Here is a 13,111-nt window from a genome sequence, read left to right on the forward strand (position 1 = left end):
TTGTGCATTAATGTCTCTCTTCCTCTCTTTCTCCTTCCCTTTCTCTAAAAATAAATAAATGAAATTTTTAAAAAATAAAATAAAGTGTATACTTGTGTATACTTTATTTATATATATGATATATTATATTAAATATATTACCTATTTATGTATCATTATACACCTATAATTTTTAAGGGACAGGAATGCAGATATCATATCCACTTTCTTCGAGCCCCTCCTGAAAAGGTTCTTTGTTCTCTAACACTTTAGACCTTGTTTTGCTTTCTGGGTGGGGACTCTTGGCCCTGCTGGATCCCTTGGGTGTCGCCTGCTGTGACAATGCTGTCCACTGCATGCTCTGTCTGGGCCCAGGTCACCAGGAGAGCCCAAGGGGAGGGGATGGTATCTCCCACCCTCCCAGTGTTATCACCCCTGACTGTGTTATCACCCCTGACTTGCTTTCAGGTCCACCCTGAGAATGAGGAGTGGACTTGTTTTGAGCAATCTGCCTCACTCGACATCCGGTCCTTTTTTGGCTTTGAAAGTGCCTTGGAAAAGATTGCAATGAAGCAGTACACAGCCAACGTCAAGAGGGTAAGAGAGGGGTTCCATCTGTCACAAGGAGGATAGTGCATAGAACTTGGGGGCTGCCAGTCCTGGTTCAAACCCTCCTCTGCCACCTGACAACCCATGTGACATCAGGCAAGATCCTTAACCTTCCTCATCCATAAAATGGGTATTCTAACCATGGCCATATTACAGGAGATGATGGATGGACAGCAAGCCCGTAATGGGGGCATCACAATCACTGTCCTGATTGTTCCCAGGCTGTTGTGTGAACTCTGTGGACACAGTAGGGACATTGTGTGGTGCTTTTTCCTGGTTAAAATTGCACCTGCTTGGTTTAAAGATATAACCCCATCACCGAGTAGATGAAATTCATTTTAAGAATATATATTGTGTCCAATATGTTATTGATATAAACCTTACATTCTTTGTTTGGAGCCAAGTCTTGCAAATTTGGTGTGTGTTTAACATTCACAGCACATTTCCATTTGGCTCAGCCACATTTCAACTGCTTAATAGCTACATGTCAGGGCTGGGACCAGAGCAGGTGGGGTGACTCCCAGGCTGGTGCTGGTCCCCTCGCTGTCCTGCGCGGTGCTGATGTGTCTTGGTTCTCTCTGGCTTCCAGGGGAAGGAGGTGATTGAGCATTACCTGAATGAGCTCATCTCTCAGGGCACCTCTCACATTCCCCGGTGGACGCCTGCCCCAGTCCGAGAGAAGGACACCCGCTCCCAGGCTGGGCTGGGAGATGCCAGCTCCCGGGAGGTTGATGGGCCCAGAAGCACCCAGGGCCCTGATTCAGAGATGGTTGGGACTGACGGTAGGTGACTGTGGCTGAAGCCTGAAGTTCTAGGAAGTCTGCGTGGGGTCAGCTCGCTCTGTGGGGGGAGAACTGCCATGGGTCCCCTGGGCGTGGGCCTGGGTCCTGGGATGACTCAGCCTCCCCCCTCCCACAGCTGCTTTGCCCTCTCTCCCTTCCAACCCAAGAGCCAGAACTGGTTTATTTTTAGATCAGGAATTGACCTGATCTGATGCCTGAGGGCTCCCCTTTTCTCTGGTTTTATTATTATTTTAAATTATATGAGTAATGCACGATCATCGTGAAAAAAATTCCAATTGCTCAGAAGATGTCAAGTAGGAAGCAAGACTCCTTTGCTCTCCTTGGAGGCAACAGTATTTTTGTGTTTAGGAAACTATCTAGGCATCTATACATAAAATGTACAAACATATACATACATACCTGCATACGTACATACATGTATAACCTAGGTTGAACAAATGAGAACATATGATACATTCTATTTGCTACTTTGTTTTTTTCACTTGCTGATGTTTCTTGAATAGCTTTCTATATCAGTGCATGTGTCTTAGCAATTTGACATATTTCATGGTGTGACTACACCACAACTTATTTATTAATAAACCTTTATTGATTATTTTTAATTAGTGTAGTTAGCTAGTCCTCTACGGATGGATATTTAGGTTGTTTCTGTTTTTTTTAGAAAACTTTTTTTTAAAAACAAATTTTATTTATTAAGTTTAAAGAAAGAGAGGAAGGGAGGGAGGCAGGCAGGAGGGAGAGACATCAGTTCATTGTTCCACTTATCTATGCCTTCATTGGTTGATTCTTGTACGCACCTTGACCATGGGTTGAACCTACAACCTTGGCATATTGGAACGACGCTGTAACCAACTGAGCTACCCGGCCAGGGCATGTTTTCATTTTTAAAAAAATACAAATAATGTGGTATATTTTTGGTTTTAAAAATATTTGCATGAGTATGTACATAGCATATAATTTAACAAGTTGAATTGATGAGTCAAGGTTGTGTGCAACTAAAATTCTGGTAGATTTACCAATTAGGCCTGCAAAGAAGTTGTACTAGGCAATGTTCCTATCAAAAGTGTATGTATAGCTGTGTCTATTCCTGAGTTTACCTCGGCTCTTCACAAGACAGTTAGTAAACATTTTAAACTTCTGAAAGGTAAAAAGTGAACATTAGTAGATTAGTGATTACTTCTTATGAGTGAGCTCAAGCATTCTTTTTCATGTTTAATGACTTCACCTTATTTATGAATCCCTCTTTTTGTTCTTTGTCCATTTTCCTATTTGCCCGTTAATTTCTAACTATTTTGTGAGAGCTCTTTGCATATATATATCAAGGCAATTAGCCCTTTGTCACATTTCAGACTTTTATTGATATGGAATATGTTCACAATGTGGTGTTAAAGGAAAAAAACCTAGGACACAAAGCTACACACACGGCTGTGCATCCAGCTTTAACCATGCGTGCTTGTGCCCACGACACTTCAGTTTCTCTTTAGGGAACATGGAAGTGTAGGGCTTGCCTGACTTAGCGATAGACCATGTCACCAAAACCACATCAGGGAATGTGGTTTAGGAAGAACAAAATTCATTTGTTTAACAGTGATTTATTCTGCACCAACCGTGTGCACTAGCTGCCTGCTATTGTACATACATTTTTAAAATGCTAAAAATTTTTTTTACATTCCTGGCTGGTATGGCTCAGTGGGTTGAATGCTGGCCTGTGAACCGAAAGGTCACTAGTTTGATTCCCGGTTGCGGCCAGGTCCCCAGTTGGGGGTGTGGGAGAGGCAACTGGTTTTCTCTCACACATAGATGTGTCTCTCCCTCTTTCTCCCACCCTTCCCCCTCTCTAAAAAAATAAATAAAATCTTAAAAAAAAGATGTTTTTATAGCACCGCAGTTCTTCCCCTTCTTGTGCACACTTTCTGCGGGTCATGTCCTGTGCCCTTCCCGTTTCACACAGGCCTTTCCTCCCTTCTCTGTCTGTGCTGTCCAAAGCAGGGCTGGTACTCAGGAAGGCTAGTGGGAGGCACAAGTCATGCCCCTGCCATCCTGCTCTGAATCACTGAGCCTTTGTGTTCTGGAGAAAGAGGCCTTCACAGCCGCTGGGAGGCTAGAAGAATGATGGGATCTCCTGCCTCCCTTGTGTTTTTTCACCTCAGCCCTTCCTTGCCCCCCATAAGTCCTTCCTCACCCTCTAGCATCTCTGCTTCTGATCTCTCTGTGAGTGTTTCAGGGTCTGGACAGTTACCCCCTCCCAGCATCCCTTCTGCCTCTGGTTACCCAGATGCCTCCTAGAGCAGATGGCATGACCCCCAGACCCAGGCTTTGTTTTGGAAGGAAACATTGGATCTTGCTCCTGGGTGTGCAGACGTGCCATTTGTTTTCTTATTGTGCTGTCTGCACAAAAAATGAGCTATGCCCACAGGGCCACTCTTTGTAGAGTGTCTCCATCCATTGCTGAGAGGCTAACACCCCAAGATGCCTCTCCATGCCAGCATATACCACCCCAACAGTTAAGAGTGGGCAACAGGACTTCAGGTTGGAGCACAGCCTCTAAAGGTCAGCACGGTGGACCCCAGACAGCCCAATTGTGTAAGATGGGGTTGAACCGTGGAAATGATCTGTGCAGCTATGGGCTGTATTTTGGGGTCAGGGCTCTGTCTACCCAAAGCCTCACAGCCCACAAGGGGTCTGGGGTGGTGTGAAGGCAAAAGAAACTGGTATTTATCAACCGCCTGTTATGCTAAGTGCACTACATGCATTTACTCATTTGAGTTTACGTAACCTCTCAGTCATAGTTTTGTCTTCTCTAAATTGGGAACACCTCATAGGATAGTTGGGAGAACTTACTGAGATGATGCACAATGCATGTCATATTGTTACATCAATAACAAATGATCAGGAGGAGAAATTAAGAAAACAAATAAATTTAACCAAAGAGATGAAAGACCTGTACTCTATAAGAAAACTCTGAGATATTGAAGAAAGAGACTGAAGATACAAATAAATGGAAGGCTATATGCCCTGCTCATGGATTGGAAGAATTAATATTGTTAAAATATCCTTTCTATCAAGACTGATCTACAGATTCAGTGCATTCCCTATTAAAATATAAGTGGCATTCTTCTCAGAATTAGAACAAGTAATCCTAAAATTTACCACAAAGTAGCCGCATAAATTTTGAGGAAGAACAAAGTGGGAGGTATCATGCTTCCTGATATCAAACTATACCATAAAGTTACAATAACCAAAACAGTATGGCACTTTCATAAAAACAGATGTATAGATCAACGGAATAGAATGGAGAGCCCAGAAGTAAATCCTTGCTTATATGGTCAATTAATCTACAACAAAGGAGGGAAAGATATACAATGGGGTAAAGACAGTCTCTTCAATAAATGGTGTTGGAAAAACTGTACAGATACAGACAAAAAATGAAACTAGACCACTTTCTTACACCATATACAAAATAAACTAAAAATGGATCAATAACTTATCTGTAAGGCTTGAAACCATAAATCTCCTAGAAGAAAACAGGCAGTAAACTCTTTAACATCACTCTTAGCAATATTTTTTTGGATATGCATTTGTATCTCCTTGGGTGAAGGGAAACAAAAGAAAAAACAAACACATGGGACTTATATCAAATTAAAATGTTTTTGCACAGCAAAGGAAACCATTGACAACACAAAAGACAACCTAATGAATGGGAGAAAATATTCCTAGATGATACATCCAACGCAGGGTTAATATCCCAAAATAGAAGAAACTCGTACAATTTAACACCCCAAAACAAAGAAACCAATTTAAAAAATTGGCAGAGGACTTGAATAGACAGTTCTCAAAAGAAGACATTATAGACAGCCAACAGATACATGAAAAAATGCTCAACATCGTTCATTCTCAGGAAAATGCAAATTATAATCACGATGAACCCTGACCAGTTGTGGCTCAGTGGGTTGGTAATCGTCCCGCAAACAGAAAGGTTGCCAATTCGATTCCCAGTCAGGGCACATGCCTAGGCTGTGAGCCAGGTTCTTGGCTGGGGGTGTGAGAGACGCAACGGATTGATGTTTCTCTTCCACGTTGATGTTACTCTTCCACTCTTTCTCCCTCCCTTCCCCCTCTCTAAAAATAAATAAATAGCCCTGGCTGGTGTGGTTCAGTGGACTGAGCTTCAGCCTAGGAACTGAAAGGTCATGGGTTTGATTTTCACTCAGGACACATGCCTGGTTTGTGGGCCAGATCCCCAGTTGGGGGCATTTAAGAGGCAACCAGTCGATGTTTCTCTCCCTTTCTTTCTCCCTCCCTCTCCTCTCTCTAAAAATAAATAAATAAAATCTTTAAAAAAGCCCACGATGAGATGTCACTTCATATCTGTCAAATGACTATCATCAATAAATTAATACACAACAAGCGTTGACAAGGACATGGAGAAAAAGGAATCCTCATGCACTCTTGGTGGGAGTGTAGACTGGTGCAGCTACTGGGAAAAACAGTATGGAGTTTCTTCAAAAAATAAAAAAATAGAGCAGCCATATCATTCAGCAATTCCACTTCTTGGTATTTATCTGGAGGAAAAAAAACACACTAATTTAAAAATATATTTGCACCCCCATGTTCATTGCAGCATTACTGGTAATGGCCAAGATATGGAAGCAAACTAAGAGTCTATGAATAGGCAAATGAAGAAGATGTGGTACATATATACAATGGAATATTATTCAGCAATAAAAAAGAATGAAATCTTGCCATTTGCGGCAACATGGATGGACCCAGAGGGTATTATTATTCTAAGTGAAGTAAGTCAGAGAAAGACAAATATGATTTCACTTATATGTGGAATCTAAAAAAAAACCAAAACAAATGAGTAAACAAAATGAAATAGATCAGACCCATAGATATAGAGAACAAGCTAGTGCTTGCCAAAAGGGGGGTGTGTGGAAAAAATATTCAGAGGGTGGGAGATCTCTAGAAAATGGGGATTATTTCCATTTCTAAAGGTCAAAGGGCACATATCACTTGCCACTGTGAGATCCAGGCTTGTCCCAGCATGAGTTTTCAGAACCACCCTGCATATGGATTGGAAAGACTAGCGGATCTGGAGCCCATAGGGCTGTCACCTGGTGGAAGGGCTACCATATAGCTTGGAACTACATTTCAAATCAAAGGTGGCCAGTGAGGTATGGGTTCCAGAAAGTATAGACATGGTAGTGGAGAGATACTGCATCTCTTTTCCTGAAGCTCCCCTTCTTCTCTTCCAGGGGACAAGCTGGACATAGACTACATTGAAAGGTGCCTGGGTCACCTCACGCCCATGCAGGAGAGCTGCCTGATTCAGCTCCGGCACTGGCTGCAGGAGACACACAAAGGCAAGGTAGGTGCAGGGCTGGGGCTTGCCGGGCCAGGCGCATATTTAGCTATTGCTGCCCAGCCTCAGGCACTGGGGAGGAAGGGTCAGGGAAATAAGTTTGTGTAATTAGCAATGCTGGATACTTGGATTTTGCCTTCTTTTCATTGTATACTGTTTCATTTATATATAATGCATGCTGCGCATTATCACTGATAATGCACTATTGACATTTGAGGGTGGACAATTTTTCTTTTTTATCTTCACCCAAGGACATGCTTATTGATTTTAGAGAGAGGGGAAGGGGTGGGGGAGAGAAAGAGGGAGAGACATCGATGTCAGAGAGAAACATCGATTGGCTGCCTCTCGTACATGCCCCGACCAGGTACCAAACCCTCAGCCTTTTGGTGTACAGGGCAGTGCTCAACCAACTGAGCCACCTGGCCAGGGCAAGGCCAGACAATTCTGGTGGGGGCTATCGTGTGGACAGTAGGGTTTTGAGCAACACCCCTGATCTCTACCTACTTGATGCCATGAGCTCTTCTCACCCCCCGTTGTGACAACCAAAAATGGTTCCAGCCATCACCAAATGTCCCCTGTGGGGCACAGTTACCTCCAATTGACAACCACTACTGTTCACAAAACCATGCACACTGTTCTTTTAAAAAGAGTTGTAATGGCCCTGACCGGTGTGGCTCAGCTGGTTGGAGCATTGTCCCACAAACCAAAAGGTCACCAGTATGATTCCCAGTCAGGGCACATGCCTGGGTTGTAGGGTTTGGTCCCTGCTCAGGGCATGTATGAGAGGCAACTGATCGATGTTTCTCTCTCACATCGATGATTCTCTCCCTCTCTTTCTCCCTCCCTTCCACTCTCTAAAAATAAATAAATAAAATCTTAAAAGATAAATAAATAAAAGAGACTTAGTGACTTGCAAGAGTTGATTTTTGACTGCATGTGGATTTTGCAATTTTGAATCTAAGACTCATCACACAAAGGTCCACAATGCATTTGGGTCCCTACCATGGACTTGACCTTCCACTCTGTTGAATGAGAACTTCCTGCTTAGTCATGAGTTGCTGGCCTTCCCTCCCAGCACCCCCTCCCCACTTTGGGGAGCAGAAAAGGGAATTAGTGTTGGGCTGTGATGTAACCTGTCTGCCTCTGTTTCCTCATCTGTAAAATGGGAATAACATTAGTATTCACCTCCCAGAGTGAATGGGAATCTATGTAAAGTGCTTAGAGTCATGTCTAGTTCAGAATGAGCACCCAGTAAAGGGTGCTTTTGTTTGGGGTTGGTTTTCCATTGATTGTTGATATTTGCCCTAGGGAAGGAAGAAGAGCTGGTGCGGTATTAGTTTCTCACCTCAGCTATTAGGCTTTTTGCATTATATGTGGCAGGAATGCAGGTTGAACACAAGGCACAAAAAAGGGGGGTATTATTTATCAGCTCATATAACAAACTGTTAAGAAGGGTGTATTAATTTCCTGGGGCTGCTGAAACAAAATGCCACAAATTGGGTGGCTTAAAATAACAGAAATTTATTCTTTCCCAGTCCTGGAGGCCAGAGATCTGAGCTCAAGGTGAGAGCAGGGTTGGCTCCTTCTGGAAGTTCTGGGGGAGAATCTGTTCTGTCTCTCTCCTGGCTTCTGGTAGCTGCTAGCAGTCCTTGGCTTGTGGATGCACATGGTTCATTCCCCAACTACGTATTTTTAGATGAGCCAAGAGATTCATTTCCCATAATTTTATCTACTGGGTTAAGAAATACCATTCTATGGGTTGCTCCTCCTTCTTCTCTCAGATTCCCAAAGATCAGCACATCCTTCGGTTCCTGCGGGCTCGCGACTTCCACCTAGACAAGGCCCGGGAGATGTTGTGCCAGTCCTTGAGCTGGCGAAAGCAGCACCAGGTGGATCTCCTCCTTCAGACCTGGCACCCCCCTGCCCTCCTGGAGGAGTTCTATGCGGGAGGCTGGCACTACCAGGACATAGGTGTGTTCCTAGACTTACATAATGGATAATGCACATTTTGGTTACTGCCAAATGCACTTTGAACCCCACTTTTCATGCTTCTTATTATTTCTTTTGACTCTTCTGGACATCTGGAGATGACAACCCAGCCATGAAGATGGCAGAGCTGGGCTTGAGGCAAATAGTTTCCTGGGGCAGCCATCGCAGTGGCCCCAAACTGGGTGGTTTAAAAAAAAAAGTTTATTCCCTCTTAGTTCTGGAAGCCAGAAGTCTGAAATTGAGGTGCCAGCAAGGCTGTGATCCCTCTGCAGGCACTCGGGGAGAATCCTTCCTTATCACAGAACTTCTGGTGGCCCCAGATGTTCCTTAGCTTGGCAGCATCACTCCAGTCTCTGCCTTTGTCTTCACACAACCTTCCTCTTTCTGTACCTCTCTGTGTCCTCCCCTTTTCTTCTTCTTTTTTTTAAAAAAAGTGTTTGATTTATTTATTTCTAGAGAGAGGAGAAGGGAGGGAGAAAGAGAGAGAGAGAGAAACATCAATGTGTGGTTGCCTCTCATGCGCCCCCAGCTGGGGACCTGGCCTGTGACCCAGGCCTGTGACCTGACTGGGAATAGAACCAGTGATCCTTTTGTTTGCAGGCCGGTGCTCAATCCACTGAGCACACCAGCCAGGGCTGGCCTCTCCTCTCTTTTTATAAAGACCTCCGTCATTGGATGTAGGGCCTGCAGTGATCCAGTATGATTTCATCTCGAGATCCTTAACTACTGCAGAGACCCCATTTTCAAATAAGGCCACGTTCTGAGTGGACATGAATTTTGGGTGGATATTATTCAACCCGCTATAAATATCTTTGACTTTTTGTCACAGTAAAGTTTATTATGAAAACAGGCTGGTGTGGGGACAGGGGACAGACAAGTACATATATGTTGGGTGGCTCAGGTGAAATAGTGTGACTTCTTCACATTTATGCCATCCATACTCGCTGAGGGCAGGGGTCAAGTCTTCCATGGTTAGAGCGTACTTGCAATTCTTGCTCTTTTTCCATTGAAGCCTGTGCCTATTATGACTTTCAGTGTTCCTTATATAAAAATTCATGTACAGTTGATCCTTGAACAATGCAGGGGTTAGAGATGCTGACCCCTCTCATGCAGTTGAAAATCCACGTATATTTTTAAAGATTTTTATTTATTTGTTTTTAGAGAGAGGGAAAGGGGAAAGAGAAGGAGAAAAACATTGGTGTGACAGAGAAACATCGATTGGCTGCTTCTTGTATGTGCCCCAACCAACCAGGGACCAAACCTGCAACCCAGGCATGTGACCTGACCAGCAACCCTTCATTTTGGGAGATAACGCCTAACCAACTGAGCCACACTGGTCGGGGCTCCACATGTAACTTGACTTCCCCCCAAACTAAACAACAGTCATCCTTTGGTATCCACAGGAGCTTGGTTCCAGGAACCCTTGAGGATACTAAACTCGGCAGATGCCCATGTCCCTTGCACACAGTTGGCCCTCTGCATCCATGGATTCCCAACAGCGAACCATTGATCTGCTGTTGGTTGAATCCATGGATATTAAACCCAGGGATATTGAGGGATAACGGTATGTTGATTGAAAAAATTCCACTTATAAATGGACCCGCGCTGTTCAAACCCATGTTGTTTAAGGGTCATTGGAGTAAATGCTCAAGTCTCCTGAAGAACTGGCTGGGACACTTTCTTTTCATACACAGTCAATCCTCATTATTCATGTATTGCACAGTTGTGAATTTGCCTACTCACTAAAATTTATTTATAGCCTCCAAATCAATACACAGGAAGGTTTTGTGGTCATTCGCAGACATGTGCAGAGCGGCAAAAAAATCTGAGTTGCCCGACCTGCGCGTCTCCAGCTGAGGCACTGGACGTCTTTCTGCCTTCCTGTTTCAGCTCTCATACTATAAACAAGTGTCCTTTCTGCTGTCTACTTAGTGCCACATATTTTGCATTTTTGTACTTTGGGTTGGTGATTTTGCTGTTTACAATGGCCCCAAGCATAGTGTGGAAGTGCTGTCTCATGTTTCTAAGAGCAAGAAGTCCGTGATGTACCTTACAGAGAAAATGTACGTGTAAGATCAGATTCATTCAGACATGTATTATAGTGCTACTGGATATGAGTTTACTGTTACTGATTCAACAATATATACTGAATAAGGTGTCCTTAAATAGAAACACAGAAAACAAAGCTACGTATTGATCAGTTGACAAAAATGTTATGACTAGAGGCTTGCAGGAACCTAATCCTGTGTTTTTCTTAGAAGCAGTGGTTCTGTATTTATTAATTCAGCGTTCAAGGTGACTTTATAGAACAACTAACATGAATAACAAGAATTGACTGTACATAATTCCTTATTTTTCCTCTTTTGCTTTGGCTGACAGAAAGCTAAGAGCCAGCTTTTATCTGTTCTCTCCATGCTCCTTCATTACATGGCTCATATCTTCTTTTTTAAAAACGCTTTTAAACTAAACTTCTAATGTTAGAACAGTTTTGGGTTTTCGAAATAGTTGAAAGATCATACAGAGAGTTCCCGTATGCCCCTCACCCAGTTTCCTTTGTGGTGTAAACCGGTGTGTTTTAACACTTGCATTGTTTCTTTCACCATAAGTAATATCAGCCCCTCTAAGGAGCAGGCAGGATATTATTAAATAGTGGATGGACTGGGCTGCGGTGAGCCACAACCTGGCCCCTTCATCTCTAAGGAGGGAAAGTTCTCATCATGGCTTTGACCTGCCCTCTCACCCACATTCCTTGAACAACGTCCTCTCTTTCTGCAAAGATGGCCGCCCCCTGTACATCCTGCGCCTGGGCCACATGGACACCAAAGGCTTGATGAAGGCCGTGGGGGAAGAGGCACTGCTGCAGCATGTAAGTCAGGGTTCCCACTTCCTGGAGCCCCTGGGGGCTGCCTGCGGTGGAGCAGCCACATGAATCTTGGCCAGAACATTTTCTACCTTCCAGATTCTTTCCGTCAATGAGGAAGGACAGAAGAGGTGCGAAGGGAACACCAAACAGTTTGGCCGCCCCATCAGGCAAGAACCCCACGAGAGACAAATTCCCCTGAGTAGTGAAAACAGCCAAGGTTCACAAAACATGGCACTTCACAGAAATATCCTCACTTACTTCTCACAATGAGCCTCTGAGGCAGGGACTGTGTCGTCCCTGTTCTTTGTGGAGGGGGAAACTGAGGCTCAGAGTAGTGATACTCTTCCAAGATTGCTAAGCTGGTAAGTGGCAGAGCTGGGATTTGAGCCTGTTCCTGTCTGGCTCAGGCTCAAGGACTTTATCTGCCATGCCATACAACTCCTGGCCTTTGCTTTTTGGGACCCCGTTCCCACCCCGAGTGCCACCTTCATTCTGTCTCCCAGGCATGCAGACTTGCAGCTTTCCCGGCACCTCCAGTAACCCGCTGTTCCTCTCTGCCTTCCCCACCTTCTATGCCTGAACTCAGTTTCTCACACCTGTACTCACCATGAGATTGCCCCCAAAGGCACTGAACCTTTCCCCTTCTGTAAAGTGGGAATAGCATCACTAGTTCTAGGGTGTCTTTATCGAAAAAGATACCCTTTTATCAAAAATTGGTCAAAATCAATAACTGTTCAGAGACAGTGCAAACATACACAGAGCTTACGATGTAGCAGGTCCTCTTCCGAGCACCCTGATTGATGTCATCCTTATCACTGCCCTAGGAAGGAGGAACAGGAAGGACCTGCTACTGAAGCTTTTATCCCAAATTATCCCAATCTTTGTGAAAGTTATGTTCCTTTGCTCTTTGGTGCTTTCCTGAGGGGACCTATACTGGGGCGGGGAATCCATCAATCAGGGTCCTGGCCAGAAGCAGAATTCATCCCAGATGGCTCAGATGACAGGGTGTCACAAGGGGGCTCCTTACAGTGGTATGGCAGGGGAAAGGGAATGAAGCTGGGATGGAGAGCTCCCAGAGACTAGCACAGTAGTAAAATGGTCATTTCCTGATGAATTCGTACTAATAAAATGGAGGCACAGAGAGGTTAAGTAACTTGGTCAAGACCACACAGCAGGTGGCAAAGCTGGGATTTGAACTCAGCTCTAAGCATTTATGCTCTATCTCATTATCAGCATCTTTTCAACAATCAGTAGTAATAACTAGTTCTTACTGAGTGAGTACTATGTGCCTGCCCTTGCAGAGACCTATACATATACCGTCTCATTTAATCCTAGCAACAGGTGCTTGAGCTGGGGACTGTCACTGTCACTGTCACTGTCCTGATGAGGCGGACGTTGCCCAGTGTGAGGGTGACACTTGAATCCCAGCGCTCAGCCTCGGGGTCTACACTCTGAGCCTCTTTGCCACGTGGCCTCCCATGGTGGCAGGATCCAGGAGTGTCCTGT

General features: G+C 44.2%; 1 protein-coding gene across 1 annotated transcript in view; it reads left to right on the plus strand.

Moving 5' to 3' along the window:
* Positions 1 to 13,111, plus strand: part of SEC14L5 (SEC14 like lipid binding 5) — a 45,518-nt gene that overhangs the window by 17,589 nt on the left and 14,818 nt on the right. Inside the window, exons 5-10 of the mRNA XM_054589553.1 lie at positions 448 to 576; positions 1,178 to 1,370; positions 6,647 to 6,759; positions 8,535 to 8,724; positions 11,520 to 11,608; positions 11,702 to 11,772. Coding sequence (XP_054445528.1) covers positions 448 to 576; positions 1,178 to 1,370; positions 6,647 to 6,759; positions 8,535 to 8,724; positions 11,520 to 11,608; positions 11,702 to 11,772 — 785 coding nt within the window. The remainder of the gene's footprint in view (positions 1 to 447; positions 577 to 1,177; positions 1,371 to 6,646; positions 6,760 to 8,534; positions 8,725 to 11,519; positions 11,609 to 11,701; positions 11,773 to 13,111) is intronic.

The sequence above is a fragment of the Pteronotus mesoamericanus genome, unplaced genomic scaffold (genome assembly GCF_021234165.1).
Source record: "Pteronotus mesoamericanus isolate MK-2021 breed Mesoamerican mustached bat unplaced genomic scaffold, CSHL_Meso_final scaffold_167, whole genome shotgun sequence".
NCBI classification, from domain to species: Eukaryota; Metazoa; Chordata; class Mammalia; order Chiroptera; family Mormoopidae; genus Pteronotus; species Pteronotus mesoamericanus.